General features: G+C 25.7%; 1 protein-coding gene across 14 annotated transcripts in view; it reads right to left on the reverse strand.

The window, feature by feature from the left end:
- Nucleotides 1–1,224: 1,224 nt before the first annotated feature.
- The window catches only part of Unc-115a (actin binding LIM protein Uncoordinated 115a), a 430,063-nt gene continuing 408,005 nt past the window's right edge, over nucleotides 1,225–23,282 (reverse strand). For 10 of the 14 annotated variants that reach the window (XM_075357657.1, XM_075357594.1, XM_075357618.1 and 7 more), the window contains 3 exons: nucleotides 13,050–13,090; nucleotides 5,839–6,033; nucleotides 1,225–5,195 (listed from right to left, as the gene is read on the reverse strand). In XM_075357657.1, coding sequence (XP_075213772.1) covers nucleotides 5,082–5,195; nucleotides 5,839–6,033; nucleotides 13,050–13,090 — 350 coding nt within the window. In that variant the 3' untranslated portion in view covers nucleotides 1,225–5,081. Of the gene's footprint in view, nucleotides 5,196–5,838; nucleotides 6,034–13,049; nucleotides 13,091–23,282 lie in introns of those variants that run through there. The other 4 variants (XR_012755285.1, XM_075357638.1, XM_075357651.1 and 1 more) reach the window with 2 other exon arrangements.

Consider the following 23,282-nt stretch of genomic DNA (forward strand, 5'->3'; position numbering starts at 1 on the left):
AAAAATAAACAAAAATGATAATAATAATATGAAAGTGTCAGGCAACCTCCCTTTTAATGATTACACTACTTTACAGAATGATCATTTCATAAGTAGTTAACTAAATGCACTTATACCGAATCTATAAACTAACCACCTCCACTACTAATAAAATATAAGTATTTAAAAATGATAAAATACATTTTTTTAAAGATGTTATTGTAATAGTCAGGTGTTACAATCAGAAAAAAAACTTTGTCAATGAATTATTTAAGGGGAGAAATATTCAAAACTATTTACTTAAGGCACGTAATTCTAAAATACCATTTATTTAGTATATTTTTATACATAAAAAGTTATTTTATTTCTTTAATACATCATTTTTTAAATATTCTAATAATATTAATAGATAAATTAAGTTTGAGCTCTTTAAATTTTTAAAAGGTTAATTCTAAAATGAACAATAAAACATAAAGGTTAATATTATGTATATGAATATGTGTAATACAAGCGGAGTCAGATAATATGATAAAGTTACACTGCATTTTTTTCTATTAAAAAATAGGATGGTCTAAACAAAAATTTTAAAATGAAACAACATATTAAAATTAAGGAATTATTGAATAAGCAATAAATTTTTAAAATCACATTTGTAGACAAAATTATACAATTTAATATTTTTTGAATGTGCATGTGATCAAAATAAATTAAGAGCAAATAAAATTTTATCCAAGGCCAGATAGCTAGTAGAAAATTGTTATGTTATAGTTAAATTATTACAGGTTTAAGAACAAAAGTTCAAAATAGTTTTTTCCTGAAGAATAAAGAAAACATCTTCTCTACGTAAAAACCTCAAGATGTAAGGTGATAACTAGTGGATTAGATATTAAAAATCCTCTCAAATACTCTTGTGAAATTAGATGCTGATATTTGATATATTTGTGATTTGTAATACATGTATATATAAATTATAAAAAAAATTGCATGTCAAACTGTTAATAATTACAAATGGTTATAAACAAACAAAAAGAAAACACAAAAACAATATTACAGCTGTACATAACACTAAATTTGTTTTGTAATTTATTTCCAAACTACTATCATCAATCTTTAACTTCTTAAATGTTGTAAATGGATTGAACCTTTTATCATTAGGCATCAGTAGCTGCTACTAATGTGCATGGCTTCTTTTAATGTTTCCTTGCTTATTGATAAAATGAAGTCAAGTCATTAAAATTATTAAACTTTTGGCAAACTGTACATTATAATTTGAACTTGTTCAGCAGAGTAATACATTTCTAAGTTTACAATAATATAATTGGTTTTCGTTAGCATTTTTTATCAGTAACTAATTCATAAAAACTGTTATCACAAAGATGTTACCAATCTACAAAGTGACAATTCATTGTTTGTAGATAAAAGATTTTGGTGATATATCTACTGAAAATTAAGATAAATATATGTGAGTGTTCATTCCACCTGAAAATGAAGTTAGTTGTAAACTGATATCATCTACATTGATTATTTTTAATCAACATACATACAGCAAAAAAAGAAAGAAACATTACAAATCTGACTCCACAAAAATGTGTAACTTGTGTCTGGGAATAAGGTAAACTTCATTTAATTTTACTTAGAAAGTAAATTTAATTGCCATAAATAATATATATATATATATATATATATATATATATATATTATTATTATATATTGGTAATATTTTAGTGATGGATTGCTGTTAGAATATATATGAACTAGAAAGAGAGATGTAAATTAAACATCATGCAAAGTTAATAAAAACATGACTTCCTAACCAATAAAAAAATTAAAAACTTGATAATTGATACAGCATGTTTTTATCTGCAGTATTATATGAGTGGTGTAACAGAGATACATGTATTCCAAAAGCAACCAACCAATATAAATATATTTCTTAAATATTGTCTCAAATCATTTGCAACCAACATTTAGAATATATGCATTTTAATTGACCTGAAGAAAACTATTTTAGTCAACAAATTTCATAATTGGATCCAAGAAGATGGTCTGAGCCAAGATGAAACAAGTATGATATACCAAAAAAAGAGAATGAAATAATGTTTAATAAATTAAAAAGTACAATTTATTATTATAATTACATCAAAAAAGTTCATTAAACTTTTAAGTAATAACCGTAAATAAAAAAAAAAAATTATTTTTTTAACAATCATGATCCTTAACTAAATTAAATTTTACAACATATTTCTACTGGAGAGCTTTTAATTTCTAATAACAAAATTTAATTTGAAAAAAGAGGATATAATAAAAATAAACAATTTTTAAAAGTTGGTCAAACTAAAAATTATGTTATTGTACTTACATTAAACGTAGGATGGATGATATTTTAATTAATTTTCTGAAATTAAAATTCCTTAAATAAACACACATGCAATGGCATTTAATATCAAAGTAAAATGGAAAAACAATAACTAAGGCAACTAAAAGAAATTATAAGGTTAGTATTTAAAAAATAAAAAAAAAATTATTTATTAATAAATAAGAGAAACTAGAGAAAAAATACTTTTATTTCTAAATCTTTGTTCTGGTTCAAAAACTACCCTGATTCTATTCAACACAGGGTTGGGAATAACAGTTAGGATAACTGGCAGTATTCTTCAGTTGCCAGTATACTAACTGGCAGTTAAAGATAGGGTTTCTTGTTCATACATCAATATGAATGAATCAACTGTACTGAATGACAAATGAAATACTTAAATTGGAATTCAGCAGAACTGCTTGACTGAAAACAGAAGGAGACTTTTAATTTTGATCATTGCTGATGAAACAACTGTACAGAAATTTTTCTGGTAAAAAAAGTAAACACATAATTGAAGGTTAAGCCTTTTAATAAGTCTTTAATAGAAAAAACTGTTTTAATACTAGTTAAATATGCATGTACTATGTAAAATTGTAATTTTTTCTGAAAGTACTCTCCTTAAATATCTTTTTTGTGGATTACTAAAATGTTTGTTCATTGAAAGTTTTCTCCTTTCTGTTTCTTTCTAATATTTTAGGTATACAGTCTAAGAATTGCAAATTATTAACAAGATCTGCACATAAATTTCTGTGCATATTATAGTTCAGAGATTTACAGCTAAACTGTCTGGATTTGGTGGATCTGTATAAATGGATTCAATGTAGTTTAGTCAACTTGGTTGATCAACTAAACAAAATCTTTTAAACCCACTTTAAAAATATAAAATATTCAGCAATAAATCTAGCAGAAGGCAGAAAACTAGAATAATATAACAATACCTCTGTTAATAATGTATATAAAATAATAATATAAACATGTGTAAGGGATGAGTAATGAACACTCTGCACAGATATTCCAACATAAAACTGGTTTATTATTATTAATATTTTAAAAACAAAATATACACAATACATTTTATATTAATAATAATTATACATAGTTTGTGCAAAAATTCAATGAGTCACTGAATTTTGGTAAAGAAGGCATAGATGATAATAAGTAATATACATAATCAGAATATTAACTGCAATATGATACTGTACTAAAAATATTAATAATGATAAAAAATTGACTAACTCAAAAAAAAAACTTAATGTCTTAATAATAAAAAAAATGTTTAATAATAAATTTAATACTATCAAAATAGTAAGAATATCATATAAATTATTACATAACCTCTAATTGTGAAATTATGAACAATGAGCCATTTATTAAAAAATAAAATTAACACACTGAAAAAATTCATTATTTTAATAATTACTATTATTAGATACTCAAAACTATCTACATGAAAGATGTATATTTCATTTTAATATGAACCTATTACAAAATAATGCTGTAAAATTATGTCATATATATTAGAAATAAAATTTAATAATATAAAAGATAAGAATTAGGCTACATGTTTTATGAACATTTTATTAAATTATTGTAAATTAATTTAAACAAGTTAATACCTCTCTAATTTAATCTTTCAATACTTTTAACAAATTTTAAATATTAATTTCATTTTTTTTCATATGAATCAGGCTGAGTAAATTTCATTAAAAAATAATACAATTTCAATATATTTTTTATTTATTTAGATCAATATACATTTACATATATTTTATTACTGGCATGAATAAAGTTAAAGAATCGATTAAGTAATACGATATTTACTGCACCAAATAGGGTGATACAATTAATTCTAAATAAATATGACCTCATTACCTTCTCATTAATAGGTAATTGAGTAATCATTCTAGCAGACGTGTTAAAGTAATGACTAGCTATATCCAAGGGATAACTGGGTTCTATCGATAAACAATAAGGCAGAGACCATGAAAAGCAAGCTGAGGTAACACAATAGTTTGAAATAGTCAAATAACACAATCTTTTGAAATATAATTATACATGACGATATTTAACATTATCTACGACTTTACAAAATGATTAAGTTTATAGAAAAATTTGAGATGAGAGAATTCTGTAATGAGACTTCGTAAAATGAAGAACAAGAATGGTTGCTCATAGATTAAATATACTAAACAGTTATCTAGGATAAGTTAATTTAAGTATATATGACAAAACTGGGAAAAAACAATTTTTTTCCAGAAAAAGACAATGTATTTTATCCTGATTCTGCACATCAATAAAAGAAAGTCTAGTACCTGGTCCGACCAGAACTTGGATAATAAATTAAACAAAACCCCCTAATGAGGAGTTTCTAATTTAACCTGGAACAAAGTATATCATAAAAAAAAAGAAGATAAACCAGATTAGTCAGTAATGTTTGGACATAATATGATGCCTCTATGTATTGGAAAATCACTATACTGCTTTATACTAACCACAAAAAAAAAAAAAATAAATAAATAAATAAAAAAGTTTAAATTAAATTGCCATTCTGGCAGAAATTAAGTACTAATAAAAAAAAAATGCAAGTCCAAAAATTAAATTAGAGAAGTCCTACCTGTAATAATTAAAAATATTTTTATTAATAATAATAATGTGGAGGCAGTTTGTTCTCGAATGAATAATATAGCTTGATACTGATTTGAAGAAATGAGTATTAGTGACTTATTTTTTCTGATGTACTTTATCTTTAAAATAATCTAGCTCGTCTCTTCAATTCATTTCTTCGCCATTGTGGTAAACGATAGAAATCTACTCTAGTACACTGGAATAGTGTTTCAAATTCTGCTTCAGAAAGATGTCTCTGCGAAAAAAAGAAGAAAATTACTAAAATATAAATACATAAACAACTGGTTTAAAATTTATTAAAGAAAACTTTTTTTATTTAACTGTAAAAATATGTAGAATATTATATCCTCTACCGACAAGGCAATCGGATTGATATTTTTAATTTAATGTTTTTTAACATAAAATGAGAATATATTTTGGAAGTGCTATTTTATACATTAAGCATTCTTATTTTGTATACTCTATCTGGTGATTTAATATTTGTCTAAATATACAAACTATGTATGTATGTTTCATTTTAAGAGGCTAATTTCATTATTATTATTATTATTATTAAAATTATAATAAAAAAGTAAATTAACCAAATATCTGATAGTCAACAAAACATAAACGCTTTAAATCCTCATTTTATTTGATATGAGCACTATAAGAATCAGAATAAAAAAGCAGCACTACATCTAATTCCACTTATTTATTTTATCTTGATGACATGTTTGCATTAATTTCTCCAACAAATAAAACAATATCAATTTTGATAACTAATTGATACTCACCAGCATTCCAGTTATATAATTACAATGAAAGTATGGTACAACTAATGTTAATAGGATATATTTAAAAATAGATAAGTAAAGTTCAAATAATTAAAAACTACAAACCTCTAAATTACACCTGTCAACATCAGCAGGTAACCTGTAATTGGTAATTTGCAGAAGATGGTAAGGATAAATTTTAGGAGGTTCATTTGAATGCGGTGCCATCATGTTTGGTAAAGAACGACGAATATGAAGATTAGCAGATGGGGGATATCCTAAGCATCCTGTGTATGTTGAGGAACTGACCAGTTCAGCAGCCTGTAAGAGTAATCATTATTCAAAAATAATCTTAGCATTATAGATATTTCTTGTTATTATATACTGGTTTTTATCTTACATATGTATGGTTTAAAGCTGATTTTGAGATTAAAAAATCATTTAATACATAATTTAAAAACCTACCATTCATTCACAAGTAATGATATTAAAAATCTCCTTAACCTTTGTCAGTTTTTTATTCAATTTTTTATAATTACAAGATTTTCTTTAGCTATTTTTTTGTAATAGAAGTATACTACTCAATAATGTATTAAATGGTTTTACAATAACATTCTCATGGACAAAAACAAAGAATTTACAAACTACAATCAAGTGCAATTACTTGAGGTATGAAAAAAATAAAAATAAAAACATCACCCACTATTTTCTACTGTGTGCTAAATATTGTTTAAAGTTAATCTTTAATTACAGTAAAGGTGCATTAACAAAAAACTACACATTACATAACAGAAAAAAATATCTATCATAATATACAAATAAGATAATTAAAATGTTACTTTAAGATGATATTCTAAAAAAAAGCAAAAAATGAAAGATAAAAACCTAAGAGAGCTTAAAATTTTAACAAAGTTCAATTAAAAAACCATAATTCTATTAAGCTACCTTACACATAAATACCGTAAACCCCAGTAATAATGAAGTGGAACAGACAATGACCCACATTATAAAAGCAATCACTTTATTAAAGATGATTAGATGGCCTTACAGTATTAGGAAATTTATTGCAGTATTAGCAGATTTGTTACAATAATAAACAGTAAATTTAAAAAATAAAATATAAAAAATAATAAATATAAAAAGATAATTCATATTCTTAAATGGCAGACAAGGATTTTAACATTTTGATATCTTGCAAACCATGTTGTTTCAAGTAGCACAATAGTACAACAGGCTACTTGTTTGTTATTCATGATTTTATCTTTAAAAAATTAAAAAAACACTTTTTAGGTTATGAAACAAGAACTTTATTTTAAATGTTTACATGTAAATGAGAAGAATTATAAATTAAATAGAAAACTAAGTATACATTGAATCAGAGCTCTTCAAAATGGGGGTCCTGACCCCAGGGGTGTTGAAAGATGTTTTGAGCATATTCTTAGTTGTAAAGTAATATACATATAGAAAATTTCAAACAATTAAAAAAAATATTGAAATATATAACTAGAGTAAGTATAAGAAACATTTGATAACGGTGTGAAAGCAAACATTTTGCAGCTTCATGCACAGTAATGTTGTATAGCGATACAACCGGTACTATTGAATAGTGATAACCACTACTCTCAGCAGTTCTTGGGCAGCTGTTGTACAGCTCTGCTGTGTTTCATGATTTTTTTCAATATAATTTTCATAAATGCACTTTGAAAAACTTAGTGAATATTTTAAAAGTGATTTTATGATTTGGTATTATTTTTTTGAATTATAATAAACCACTGTAAGTACTAATATAAAAACAAAGGAGTCCAAAACATATTTTTAACATGTTGGGCGTCAATATATGTACACATAATTGTGTATGCACAATTAAATCCTGAAGTGATTCAGAGGTTATGAATTCAACAGTAGCTGGACAACCAAGTGGTAACATGGAAAACATAGATACTAAACATCCTCACATAAAAAAGAGAAAATTCAATGAAACTTATTTACAATATGGATTTACATTTACCTGCACACATACGACCAGATAGATTTATAATGAGTATGCGCCAAGTGAAAGTATGAAACTTACAAAACTAAAAAGACATATTGATACAAAAGATGGTTTCTATGCTAATAGGTCTGTGGAAAAGTTGTTGCAGTCCTCAAAAAAGCAAAAGTTGTCCATGGAAACTCATGTACTTACTAAGCTGAAACAATTACAAGCAACCATCTTATGAAGCTTCTTATCTAACTTAAAAGACCAAAAATTCATTTATAATCAGTGAAGAACTTGCTCCACCAACAGCAATCAGAATGACTGAAATTATTTATTGGCAGAAATATGCAGACAACTTAAGAAAAATTTCCTGTTAGACACTACGATGACTAGAGAAATTTTGGAAATTTGCAGAGACCCACTTGGACAACTAATTGAAAGAATTAATGGAAATTCAAAATTTGCAATCCATTTGGATAAATCAACAAATACTGCAAAATTGGCACAATCACTGGTATATATCAGGTATTACTACAACAACAATGTTCATGAAGATTTATTTGTAGGTTGTTAGATGGGCATATATCAATCAGGTGATGCAATTTTTCAAAGAGTAGATGATTATTTTCAAGAAGCAGGATTAAAATGAGAAGACTGTGTATGAGTTTGTACTGATGATGCAACAATGACAGAAATAAATGCTGGCTTTCATGCTAAAATCAAGACTCGTTAAGACTTATTTTGTTTAAGCAATGGACCTATTACTTTCACATATTGCACGATTCACTGAGAGTTACTTGCATCAAAGGAAATTCAGCAGAATTAAATGCAAAGACAAAATGATGTACAAGATCCAGTGAACAAATGGGCTCAAAGTTCAACCGTCTTTTACTCCACACAGCAGTGCAATGGCACTTAAGTAATACAATATTTATTGTACCAAATAGTGTGATACAATTAATTATAAATATGACAGAACACACCCTTGTGATTAATAGGTAATTGAGTAATCATTCTAGCAGATGTGACTTGCTATCACCAAAATAGAGCAAAGATTCAATTTTTTGTGTCATAGAATGCAAGCAGATCAGTCAGTCCCATTAAAGGCTAATCTTATATTTTAGTTTAAAATTTTTCAGTATTATTTGTTTTTACTTTTATTCTTATGGTAATTTGGTTAAGGGGGTGCAAAAAATTTGAGTGTTAAAAAATGTTTGAAGAGCCCTGTACTAAATAAAAAAGATTATACAATATGTAAAAAAAATTCCCACTTAAGAATATATCTTTTACTTTTTGAAATAATGTGTGTATATATATTTTTTACTTAATACTTTAGTTTTTTTCTAAAATGATATGTTAAATGGAAGCTAATTTCAGGAGTTTTACATACTGTTCATTGTTTTGAACTTCCAATCAGGAAAATTCTAAACTTTTGAATGCTTTCTCAGCTGCCAGAGTTCCTTTATTTTTTTCCATTACTGACGAAAAGAGCAATCAAATGGTCAGTTTCATGGTGTAAATAATTTACAACCACAACTGAACAGTGCACTTATCAAATCAATTTTTAACATAACTTTTTATTATATTGCATAATTTATACAATATATTAACTGTATTATATATTAATAATAGTTATACATTATATGTTTTATAATATAAAAATCATTTGTAAAATATTATATATATAATTTCAAGTGTTTTCCTATCTAATTACAACTCACCATCATTGACTGCTTGTATTTAAGAATCAACGATGCCTAAAAGGTAAGATATACTCTGATAGATGACTTTATTGTAGTAATATAAATCTGAATGTTTCATATATCTTCTTTTTTTTATTGAGGGTATATACCTCTCACCTGCTTTATATCTGAATCTTCTATGTTAGAACACAGATTCAGATATAATAGCACAACATTGGTTTACTGTAAACTATTTCTTGAAAATAAAAAATGTTAACTATTCTAAAACACTTAACTTCATCAACAAAAGCTAATAAATTGAAAAAAATATTACTACAATATTTTGCTTAGAAGAAATCATACACAATAAATATGCAAATATTCCCAAATATGCAAACATAAAAAATAGTAATACTATTCTACAAATAATAATTTAACAAACAATATAAGAACAATTAAGTAAAAAAAAGTACTTTATACTCATATAAAAGAAACATTTATACTTAAATTACGACCTGTTGATGTACAAAACATTAGGGAGTAAACCAAGTTCAAAATAATTAACACTAACATTAAAGCATAATAATTTCACCTATTATAATAACAAAATTAGTCAACAAATCAATAACTCAAGTGGTATCTGTCAACATATAACAAAAACTAAGATTTTATATAAAATGTAAAAAAAATGGTATTAAAATATGATTTATAGTTAAATTAAATATTACTTATTTTTTACATAAATATTTTTATGCAAAATAAAAGATTGGAACAAATGCATTGGCTTAATTAAATATAATACTCATGATTAGGTATATGTTTCAAGTGACAAAATTTGGCTTTAAAAGTTAATTTCATGATAGGTCATAACATTTTTTAAGAACTTAAAATTACAAAGTAATTTTATGAACATCTCGAGAATTTATTTTATTTTTATAGTAATTTATATCTTGAAGGAATTAAATTAGTGGAGGGGGAACTTGTTTAGTTAAGTGTTAAATATTCGTCAACTACAAATAGTGAATATTTACAAATTACTAAGTATGATCTAAATCTTAACCATCTCAGATTCATTAGAACTTTATCACATAAAAATCAATTCATAAGATTATGAAAATAATTCCTATAAATAATTTTTTCCTGCTTGTACGGCTTCATTGGGTTACTTTAGTCAATTTATGTCTGGTCATTTTTTTGAAGAGCAAACTGTTTTGTTCTTTCAAATTTCCCAGTACTTTTTCATCTGTTATGAACTTTCTTTTCTTTCCACATCCATAAATCCCCTTTTCATTCTGTGTTATTTGTCTGTTTTTGGTGTAAATCTTTTTTTCTTGTTCTTTAGTTTCTTGTTGTTTTCCGTTTTATAAATCTCCCAGAGTTATTCCCAGTTCCTCCATATCCTCTCTTATTTCTTTAATTCATCCCATCCTTTTCTTCTGATTCCAAAGTTTCTTTATAATTTTTCTTGTTAATCTGGTTTCCAATGTTCTCATTAGTTTCTCAAATAAAGAGAACCTCTTCTTATGTATAGTTACTGTGATGGGGGTTCTACCTCCCTGTAATCTACTTCATTTGATACTATCTACCATTGTCCTTCTTTTTGATATTTCTTGTTTATACACATTCTTGCTATTCTTCTCTCTGCTTTTAGGATCTTTCAATTCTGTTCTGTAAATAATTTATTTATAATGCAGATTTAAAAACGTAATTTTTATAGTTTTCAAAGAATGTTATCATAGACCATTTTTATTTGGGCTTGAATATACTTTAATATTTCCGAAAACTATATTTCAGTCATTATCAACTTACTTGGAGTTATACCCAACAGACTTGCTGAGTTCTTTCACATCATGACTATTTATAAAAAATATGGCAAGGAATAAATCCACACAAAAATTTCAAGTGTCTTGAAAATAGTGTTTAATGTTTTTTTAAAAGGCTAATAACAGAAATTAATTAACGCATAAGATAGAAACTGGCAAAAACTGTAAAATTATATTTAGAACTTAAGTCTTCGACGACATTAATCTTGAAACTAATCATCGGAATAAAACTTCTAAAGAAAAAATGTCTAATATTTTCTGCAAATTATTCATTGAATCTAATAAAGTTGATGAAAACTTTACATGAACATTTTTTACAGACGGAGTATTATTTGAGGCACATTTTTAAAGAATAGTTCATTTTAAAATAAAAACAAAACTGAAAAATATGGATAAACTTTATTACTTACTACATTTATTACTACTACATACAAACTACATTTATTTACTACTTTTCTACATAACTTCCTTAAACTTCAATACATTTTTCATAGTTTTTCACTAGCTTCTTTATTCATTCTTCGAAACTCCATCATCAGTGACTTAAACCACAGTAACACCATTTTTCAATTTGTTGTCATTATCAAACCTTTAAAATGAAAGCTACTGTTTTAAAGTGAAGTAAAAGAAAGTTATCACTGGGAACTAAGTAAGGGCTATAAGGTGGATGATTAAACATTTTCCAACCATTCAGCCCATGTCACAAATTTACCTGTGAATTTCAGCCACAGAATTGTTTTTGGCTATAAAAAATCAGATTACTCCTTGAATTTCACAAACTGCAGGATCACAAATTTAGCTGACTATTGACTGAAATAACCGAGCTACTAAAGAGCTATTTGTTTACATCATATTTGGAGGTGGCAAATTAAAAATATGCATCATAAATCAAAAAATAAAATCATAAATAAATAATTAAAAATCTTTACAGTGAAAGATCCTAAACTATGATTTAGCAACTTAATACTCTAATCGATGAGAATTTCTAAAAGTGCTTCCTATCAAGTCAAGATTGCAGTAATAAAGAGCTAAATGTCAGAAGGAGACTAATCAATGATCTAAGATGCTAATCCCTAAAAACGGAAAAGTTATTTTTTTCTCTCAGTACTTTTTTATCGCTTAATATTTCTTCTATAAATAAATATATCATTTATAAGGAAAGATAAAAACTGTAGTAGATGGTACTTTACAAAATACACTCTCAGAGAAATGATGTAATAATAACTTCCAAATTTATTTTATTCAAGATAGTAAATGACTACAAAAAATATTAACTGAATATAAAAACAGTAGAGAAGACATATAATTTGGGAAAAGGATTACATGTAAACTTTACTTCAAAAGGAACTTTGACTTAAGCATACAAACCATACAAAGTGACAAAAATGCGTATAGTATTAAAGCTAGAATAACAAAGAGAAAACTTTAAACAAAAAATACAAGGGAAAACTAATCATTTATAACATTTATATCAAATTAAATAATCCACCATGGAAAAAAATGAAAATATTATGCCAGATAACATAAAAAGTACATGAATGTCATAACTAATTAAAATCAGAAATCTAATGAAGATACAAAACATATAGCAAACATGTTATAAAGCTACAAATATTAATTAATATTTTTAATATAATAAATAAATTCATATGTACAGTTAAAATTTTAAGATAAAATTAATTAATAATATACCTATAAGCTTTAGCATCAAATGTAAAAGATCATGCGACACAATAATAATAATTTTTTATACTATTTTTATACATAAACATGCAATTAATTATAATATTATTTAAATAAAATTAATATTTATATTTTTAATTAATAAGAAACATGTTAGGTATTTATACATACCAATGCACGTCGATCAACGTCTGAAATCGAGCCCCCAGAAACTGTGAGGAAAGAGAGACAGAAAGAGGTAAGTCGCAAGCTAAAAGCCATTTTATAGTTTACAGGCAAAGAAGAGCAGATGCAAGGAATTTATTTATAAATAACTTATAATATATAATTAACTGCATACATAATACATATTTTTCTTTTACTTGGCATCTGACTGGAGAAATTATTTGGAATGAGAATTAGTAAATATGAAACATTAATTTTGTATTATCAATAATAAATAAAATAAAAATATCACTTACTGCTTATTCTTTTCAAACATTCATATTAGCACCTTCACGGTGGGTGCCGCTTCATCAGATGAATTAAAAATTCAAATAAAGACGGATGTTTCCCCTTCTTAGCCAAATTGTTTAATCATTCATAACATTAATTTTGCTTATATTATAATATTATACATAAATAATAAGTTTATATTTTCTAAATGTTTCTTATACCACTTTTTTCTATTATACATAACACAACAACCTGTTTAGACTTTACATCTGTAATCATTCTAATAAGCAGTCAATATAATTAGTTACAGTAATTTAATTTAACCCTTTATAAATACTCTTTCCTTTCCTTTTTTGTTTAGCCTCTGGAACCACCGTAAGGTATTAACTTCCGAGGATGAATGAGAATGATATGTATAAAAGTAAATGAAATGTAGTCTTGTGCAGGCTCAGGTTGATCAACCTTCCTGAGATGTGTGGTTAATTAAAATCCAACCACCAAAGAACACTGGTATTCATGATCTAGGATTTTAATCTGTATAAAAGTAAGCTTTTGCTAGGATTTGAACCTTAGAACTGTCAACTTTGAAATCAGCTGATCTGGAATGACGAGTTCACCTCTAGACCAAACTGGTGGGTATGACTACTAGTTTATATTGGTTTTAAATAGCTTGTTCACTATCTGTTGACATTGATCATTTTCCCTACTGTAAAACTAACTGATATTGACTTTTTTTATACGTTTCAAATCCTCAATATCATTCAAAATGTATTTTTTCAAAAATAGATTAAAAGCTCAAATTAAAACAGCTTAGAAAATAGCATCCTACCAGCAAAACAAAATTATTTAGTTAAAAATTAATTTAATGTAATTCTTTTTTTTTTAAATAGCACTTAAGTTATCTCAGCTTTTTGTGAATTAATTTTATAATAAATCATTTAAAACTGCAGCAGTATACACTGAATATCATACTTGTCATTTGAAATAAAATGAATAATATTCTACTCCTATACAATCTGTTGATAGATAATGAAACTAATACTTTAGTACCGTGCTTGAATGTATTTTTATACAACTGAATTAGTTCAAAAGAATTATAGACAGAGTAATACTTCAAAATTAGAAGGAAATTGTTTAACGTTTAATAATCCTAAAATAAATTAAAATTTTTTTAAATTAATTAAAAATTATTATTTTTTTAATTCAATAATAAATTCGAATTTCACCGGTTCATTAATTATATTATCAATACTGGTTTTATTATACATATTTTGCAGGTGTAAAGGGTTTGAATTTATTACTATTAATTTTTAATTATGGCATTATTTTCTAAATTTGAAAATAAGTTTACACATAATTTCCTAATTCATCAGCATATATTTTTGTTTACTGTAGTTGTATACTCTGAAAGTATTTTTCAAAGTTTTATTTATCATTGCTATTCAGTATTTTATTCTTCACTTATTGTTTTACAGATATCTTATAAAGGTATTAGTTTGCTTTTAGCTAATACATTTTATATCTTGTTATAATAAGATCTGTTTTGTAAAATGCTTTTAGTTAATACATTTTATATCTTGTTATAATAAGATCTGTTTTGTAAAAGTAGATATCTGCAAAAATGCTAAACAGAAAAAGAGTATATTGAGATGACTAACTGATTTTTTTTATATCAAAACTGAAATCAGAAAAGAGTAAAATTTTTTGGGGTACTTCCCATATATACATATATATATATATATATTAATGATATGATTTTTCTAGTAAATACTTAAAATATTAATACATTTTCAAAAATGGAAATTTTATTAAATAATCTGGCTAATTTTGAATGCCTTTTTTGCTGCAAGAAAGCATCTAATAGTATTTGAACTTCTTTTTATCAAGACAAATAAGTAGATAAAACTAGGTACACTTTTTTTTGATAATTGGTTTTGATAATTTGTGTGTAAATATATATAAAATTACCATGATAGGTTTATCTAATTTACTAATTCTTCTGAGGATTTGTATGAATACAAATTTATACAAGCAATGATGCACAGCCAACACATAGTTCAATAACAATGAGTAGAGGAAAAACTCAAATATCCTTAATACCCTACAGTATACTTTTGACTGGATACACTTAAGGATATTTGGCAAATTTTGTAATAAAAATCTCATTGGGGAGGAAAAAAATAATAGTTTTGTAGGAGATTATAAATTTTTAGAAGCATTAATATTCGTAATTGAAAAAAATTATTTACAAACAAAAACTTATTATCGTGTAAACAATGTAGAGATGTTTTCCCACACTTAGCACAGGGTAAAATGTAGAAATATGCAATTGCAGTAAGAAATGCAAGGGCAGTTTGATAAGTCAGTGACTTCTCAGAAGGAGACATTTCAATCGCTACTTTCTCTCCATTATTTGTAAGTCTTATCTTAGCTTGCATATAAAGTTTTGAGTCATTGATAATTAGTAGATAATTGACAGCTCTTGAAAGTTGATGTGTCAAGAAAACATGGAAAAACACAAATGCCACATTCTCATAAAATACTACTATTTACAAGGAGAAGCAATAAAGGAAACGGTTTCAAAAGTATTATGGAGAGTCTGCTCCTTTGCATGGAATAGTTCAAAAGTGGCTTACTGAATGTTGCTGTGATCATCCAAGTTATGGCGTTTGGGACATCTAAAAAGGGTGACTATTGAAGAAATGATTAATAAAATCCATGTCGTACAGGAATATTGCTGAACACAGGTATGTGACTATAAACAAACTGAACAAAGGTACAAGATTATAAACATTAAAAATGAACATTTATGGTGAATTTTACGCAAGTGATTGGGTATGTGGAAGCTATTGGCAAGATGGATGCCACGACTGCCGACAACTGATCAAAAGTGGAACCATGTGACAACTTCAAAGCAATGTTTGACCATTTACCAGCACAATCCAAATGAGTTTTGTAACATTATGTTACCGTCGATAAAATGTGGATTCATTACTGGATGCCAGAAACAAAACAGCAGTCAAAAATGTGGACTGGATGAAATGAACCCACTCTGTAAAAGACAAGCTGGTAAGGTCATGGCCAGTTTTTTAGGACTCATGAGGTATAACATTATACGACGTAGGTATGACTGATTATCTACAGAAGGGAAACTAATCATGGGAATATATTATGTCTCATTATTACAGAGATTTGATATGGTACTAAAGAAAAAGCAGCCTCATTTAGCAAGAGAAAAATACTCTTTCACCATGAAAATATGCCAGTTCACTCATATGCGACTTCATTCCCTAATTAGCTAAACTGCGTTACAAATTACTTCCTCCTCTACTTCATTCTCCAACTTTAGCCCCTTCTGACTTTTTTCCAAACCTAAAGAAGTGGCTTGAAGGAAAGAAATCTTCAACAAATGAGCAAGTTATCGCAGAAACGAGTATTTACAGAGTTTGACAAATCATACTTTTGGAAGGCATAAAAAGTAGAAACTCACTGCAATCAATGTATTGAAATAAAAGGGGATTATGTTGAAAAGTAAATTGAATTTTTGTAAAAAGAAAAAATGTTTAAAGTCACTGACTTATCTAACCAACCTCATAGCTTGCCTAAATAAATTTTAGTTCCCAGAAGTATGTGTGGCCCAAAAACCAGTGCACGTTTACCCAAGACAATTACTGATGTTCAATGTAAGTTTTGCTACATGTTTCATATTGGCCCTTTTGGTAAGATTCCAGTTTGTATTCTAATTCTGCAACGAATTCAAAAATTTTACATAACAGGTAATGTGCATAATGCATACATTATTTCAAGGAAAACTGCTCACATGCTTGAGAATTTTGAATGATCATAGGCAATCAGTGGTTTAAAGGCCATATTGTTCAGCAAGATGTCATGCAACATCTTTTTAACCGTATCAGACTGTAGACTGCATCAAATCTTGCATAAATATATAGGGATTCATCTCTATAAGATACAGACATAAAGTCTTTTCTAATGATTTATCTTCTTCAGGTTATCAAGATCATTTTATCATCGATTTATATTCAAGATTTTAAGGGGGATACTGAACAATGATGTGGATACCATCACTGGAATAATGACTTGGATATTATGGTGTGATGTTTCATCATAGGAATCTTAGGGACCTATTTTTTAAAAAAAACTGTAATGCTTCAGTGCTATACTCAAATTCACACAATTTAGCCCCTGTGAGACTGGAACAGAAGGTACAGATACGATTTTATAGTTTCAGCAGGATGGTGCTACATGTTGTACTGCATGGAATTCAATGAAAGTGTTAAGAAACAAATAATATTTGTTCAGAAATAGATAACCAATATATACTGACTTTCTTTTGACAACTTATAAAGAAGAAAAATTATGAAATTTAAATCACAGTATGCTATTAAAAAGGAAAACAGTAGTTTTAAGGAAAACACTTTGTAAATTCTTATATATTTAGTAAATTCTTAGTATATTTAGCAGATGGCATGAAGCTCAGTATTGATGTTGAAAGGGATAGCAGGGTAAAGTGGATAGTTAGATAGTGGGCTTCAGTGTTTGTGCCTTTGTTAGTGATGTAGAGAATGTAAAATAAAACGTGCTAGAGAATGTTTTTTTCATGAACAGTATGGAGTGCAACACAAGTGTCAAGTTTCCCAATGGCTATAATATTTTCTCTAATTTGAATTTTGTAGGTTTAGGATTTCTTCAACATCATGGAAATGCACATTATGTTGGATTCTTAATATGTTTAAAAGAATGTAAGTTTTTGAAGGAACTTAGAAATTAGCTATTATATGAGGCTAATGAAAATGGTACTCTACTTTACTTTACATCAAAACAAATTCTAAAAAAAAAAAATAAATATTTACAGCTGTTATTATAAGTCCGTATGTACAAAAAAAAATTATAACGGATAATTACCATGAGATCATGCAATATTTTGGTATATAAGTGAAAACAGATAACTTCTTCTAGTGAATAAAAAATAAGGTGCATTTTTGGAAAATAATAAATATAACCAAATAAGGTGAATAGAAGAAAAAGTAACATTTTTTACACATGAAATTTATACTCCTTGTGTATAAATAATATATGTTTAGAAACACATTGAACTCTAATAACTTTTTTATAGAAAATTCCAATGAACCTCATATTCCTGTATTTAAATTAAATCATATATTTTCCTAAAACAATTAATTAGAAATTAATTTTAAAGAATATAGAACTAATGTAAATGATTATAAAAATACTAAAAATAATTGCTAACTCTTGATACTTTATAGATGGTACAGCAAAACAATTCAACAAATAAAACAAAACTAAAGATCCTTAATCTGATCTTTATTTAAAAAAAAGGTTTTTTTATTTTTGGAATTTTGCCTTTAAAAAATGATTAAATTATAAAAATCTATTTAAAACTTAAATATATGCACATATAAAATACCAACCTTTCTCCAGTCAGAATCAAGATATAGTAATCAGATAAAAACAAAATAATTTAGTTAATAACAGGAATAATTATACAATTATTTAATATAAAAGCAGTACAGCAATTAAATAAGGAGATGGCTTTTAATATGTAAAAGTCTACTTAAACTAACGACCTGCTTGAATTTAATATTACAAACAAGAGATAAAATAGGAGAAAATATAGTTTGGTTTTTAACTCTGTTTACATGAAAGTATAAGAAATTAGTAGACTTAAACTAAATAAGTTTATGAAAAATGAGTTTTTAATCAGTTAGAAAAATCTGTATATGGATTTAAAAACTGTTTTTCTCTTAAAAGAATCTGAAAGAAAAAAATATTTAAGAAAATAAAATTACAACTGATCAATGTAAAATATTAAAGAATTATTCCACATGTATTTTATAACAAGAAATTATGCAAGAGATGCAAATGAACATTTATTCTTAACATTTAAAAAAATATTTAGAACTATATAAAAAAAAAAAAATACTATGAAGACAAAACTGATATATGATGAACAATTCAGATTATACAATTTATAACAACAAATCCCAATAATACTTTCAAGTCTCTAGGACTTGTTTTAAAAAATAAAATTTACAAAAGTAAAAGGAAGTTATTAAAAGAAAAAAAACTTGGAATAATTTTGATTATGTTTAATGTAATAGTGTAAATAAGTTGAATCTGTTATATCAGTAACATTATTGATAGTAGTATTTACAAGCTACACAAGTTTTCCAGGAAACAATACATAAAAAACCTAATACTAAGATTCTAATGCCACTTTAACACATGTTTTTAACAGTGTTCAAGAAAGGTAAAGGTTCTCACTCAATTCAACCTAAATATTTTATTTATATACATTCATCAAGTCCTGATGTTTTCTACCACACACCAATTTTGGTGATTCTTACTTTACTTTGTAGAGAAAGTTTTCTGACGATTCTATTGGAAGTTTCTTTCAGATAACTTAAATGGAAGAAACAAAAAATTATATTTAAAAAAAATAATTTTAACAAATTTTTTTAATTTATTATCATAATTTATTAGTACTGAACTATTGTAGCATAATGACATATTATCAATGATATCATTATTATAATCAAGGAATTTTCATGTGCAAGTGCAAGTAAAGTGGTATAGTGCCCAAAATGTAAGAAATAGATTTACAAACTATTTGAAAGAGCTCTTTTTATATTTTACATAAATGTAGATTTATAAATTTAGATAAAAAATGATAAATTTTAATAACCTCTCCATTGTAGAGAGCCTTAGTTCACTTATTAATATTTAAATTGTCTTTCTGCATTCCTTTTTATATTTTTTATTGAAATACAGGGTTTTTTTTATTTCTAGAAAAGTTTCTTTTTCATAGCAAAATTTTCCAGCTTACCCAAACTTTAAGTAAAAAATTAAAATCAATCAATTATGCTTTAGCAATTCTGGTATTCATAATAAAATTATATTGCAATTGATTTACTTTCATTTTATACAAATTCACATATTTTTGAACTGCAAGGTAGTTAACAAAGATTTCAACCCATAAACTTCATAATGAATAATAATAAAAATCTGACTGATATTTAAATAGTTTTTCATCACACACAATTTTTCCTTATAATCTTTTAATTGCTGTACTGAGTAGACTTAAAAATTTTTCATATTTATTAATAATCTTACATTAAATTGTGAAACAGGAAACATATAGTAAAATAAAGAAAGTATGGAAAAACTGAATAAGTAAAAAAGAATTATTAAAATATTTTTTATTGATAAATTTAACAAACAACATAATATACAACAATGAGAGAATAATAGATCTATCACATCGTTTTATTTACAACTACGTCCAACTCTTAATATCTGACATAATGGTCTAGAGAAAATCATGAATAAACCAAAAAATATGACATAAAATCAATCTTTAATAACGAGCAGTAACTCGCAGTATATAATTTAGAAAAAGTTTAAAAATGATTCTATTTCAATAAAATAAACAAATTTCTCTACTATTTAATACAGATAACCTGGAGAAATATGTGTTTGTCAAATAAAAATTGTGAAACCTTACAATTATAACATGCCCATGTTATCTCCAAATTAATATTAACATTAAAATGAAAATTTATTAACTGATAACCACATTTTCTAAAACCAATCTTCACTTTCTTTTGTAAAGTATATTCACTACAACCATTTATATTCACCACTGCCACAGAAATTTTTTCTAATAAAAGAATAAACTCAGCCTTTGAAAAGGACATATTTATGTTATAGTCAATTATTAATGCAGAAAATAGTTCAGTAATCTAATACAAAATAAAATGAAATACATCCAAATGAGTAAAACAATGAAAAATTAGATCAGTAAACCACTCTTGATGACAAATGAACTGATCAAATAGTTTGTTTTAATGTAACAATCAACAATATTACTATACAATTTTATTTTGAAATGCATCATCTTAAATTTATATATTGTAACCTAATACAGATAATATACTGTATTATTCTGTAACTATTTTCAAAATTTTTATTTTATCTATTAATGTTTTGAGAGGTATTATCACTATTAATCCAGAATGGGTAATGCACCAATACAGATAATCAAGAGTTGGTTGTAATTAGTATAAATATAATAAAATAGGATGATTACAACAATTTATGATTTTCTGACAAGATTATTACATACACTTGAGTAATTATTATTTCAAACTCCTTCAGAAACAATTAATAAAGAATTATATGTAAAAATAAAATAAAATATGGCAGGAAAAACGCAAGTATAAATTAAAATTAAATATGGGGGCTTAAAATAACAAAAAAATAAAAATAAACAATGCATTAAAATTTATGAAATTAGTTGGTAATGCACTTAATTCAATGATGAATTCATAGTCATAGAATAAATTATATTTAGGTAATTAGTTGAAATAATCAGCTCTTCCTATGATTCTTCATAGACGAAAAATTTCTACTGTTCTTACATTAAAATAAGAATCCAATGTAATTTGAATTACTAAACATTCCCATATTGTTATAATCACAATGTTCCTTAGAAAAATAATGGTATAAACAGATATAAAAAAACAATAAGTTAATTTTAAAAGAATTTGCCATATTTATTCTTTTTGTATTTTGCATCTATTTTTTCTAGTTCTGCAAAAAATTTTGTTTTTATTTAGAGTTAAGTTCAAGATAAAATCATTTCCCAATGATTTTATCTACTTTTTGAACCACTTTGAAAATTTATAAATTAGTTGTTAGTAAGCTAGCCATGAAATTAAAAAAAAAAAAAATACTACAGTTAAAATTTATCAATAAATTAAGAATTCAATTACTCAAAACAATTCAAGTTTGATAAAGTTAATGAAATTTCACTTATATGAGAAACAGATGATGGTTTTTAGCAATAAGTAAATTATACAAATTAAGGAACTGCTAAATAATATCAAGGTAGCAGCACTGCTCAGAATAACTCTATTTCTAATGCATGTATCAAGTTAAACTCTACAAAATATAAGCTACCTCTTATCCATTACCAATCATATGATATTCTTAGTTGCATTTTATTTTTTAAATGATAACACGTTTTAGTAATTCTTGATTCGTTTAAAAAATAGAGTTACAACAAAAAAATTACCATGGTATAGGTAAGGAGCTAATTCCTATAAGTAGATCTCTATAAGTGCATTTAAACTTATGTTATTCAAAGAAGTCTCAATAATCTGGCTACCATGTTAGAAAACTCTTTAATTGTATGCTTCACATAGATAAAATGGCTATTTCACAGATAAGTTATTTTAAGTCGGATTTACTAACTTGATATCAACCTAGCATATCCTTTTTTTATTAAAAATTCAACTTTGACCTACGACAGATTTTTATTTTGTATTTAATATATGGTTAATTCTCTAATAGTTTAATTTAAAAATGTTCAACTTTCTTAACTAGTTACATGTAATTTTTAAAAACATGTAATTTTAATTACATTTAACTAGTTAAATGTAATTTTTTGTTTTTATTAAATCACTTGCATTTCTAAAACCAAGTTCACATAAAATCAATTAAATTTATGTAACGTCTTCCACAAGAATTTTCTTAAAAGTAAAATTTCAAACATTTTAAAATTAGAAGGAAATTAAACTTTATTTGCTCTGCCAATAGGTCTGTGTACGAGGTAAAAAAAAAAAAAATATATATATATATATATGCAAGTTGCTGCAATTTAAAAGGCAAGAAAAGCAAAATCTTAGCACAAGTTTAATAACTTTTACACAGACAAGTATCTATTATTATTTTTTTTTTTGTAATTTAATGCTTAATAATTCAGGCAAGGAATACTTTTTGTTTGTAGAAAAGTAAACCTCTCATAAAATATTTCCCAAGAAAACAACAAAATCATAATTCAAATATTTATAACTGTTCTTTTATTTTTTTTTTTTCATAAGAATTAAAATATGACAAAAACAGCCTTAACCGTTAAATATATGAGTA

Source organism: Lycorma delicatula, chromosome 1 (assembly GCF_047948215.1).
Source record: "Lycorma delicatula isolate Av1 chromosome 1, ASM4794821v1, whole genome shotgun sequence".
In the NCBI taxonomy this organism is placed as follows: domain Eukaryota; kingdom Metazoa; phylum Arthropoda; class Insecta; order Hemiptera; family Fulgoridae; genus Lycorma; species Lycorma delicatula.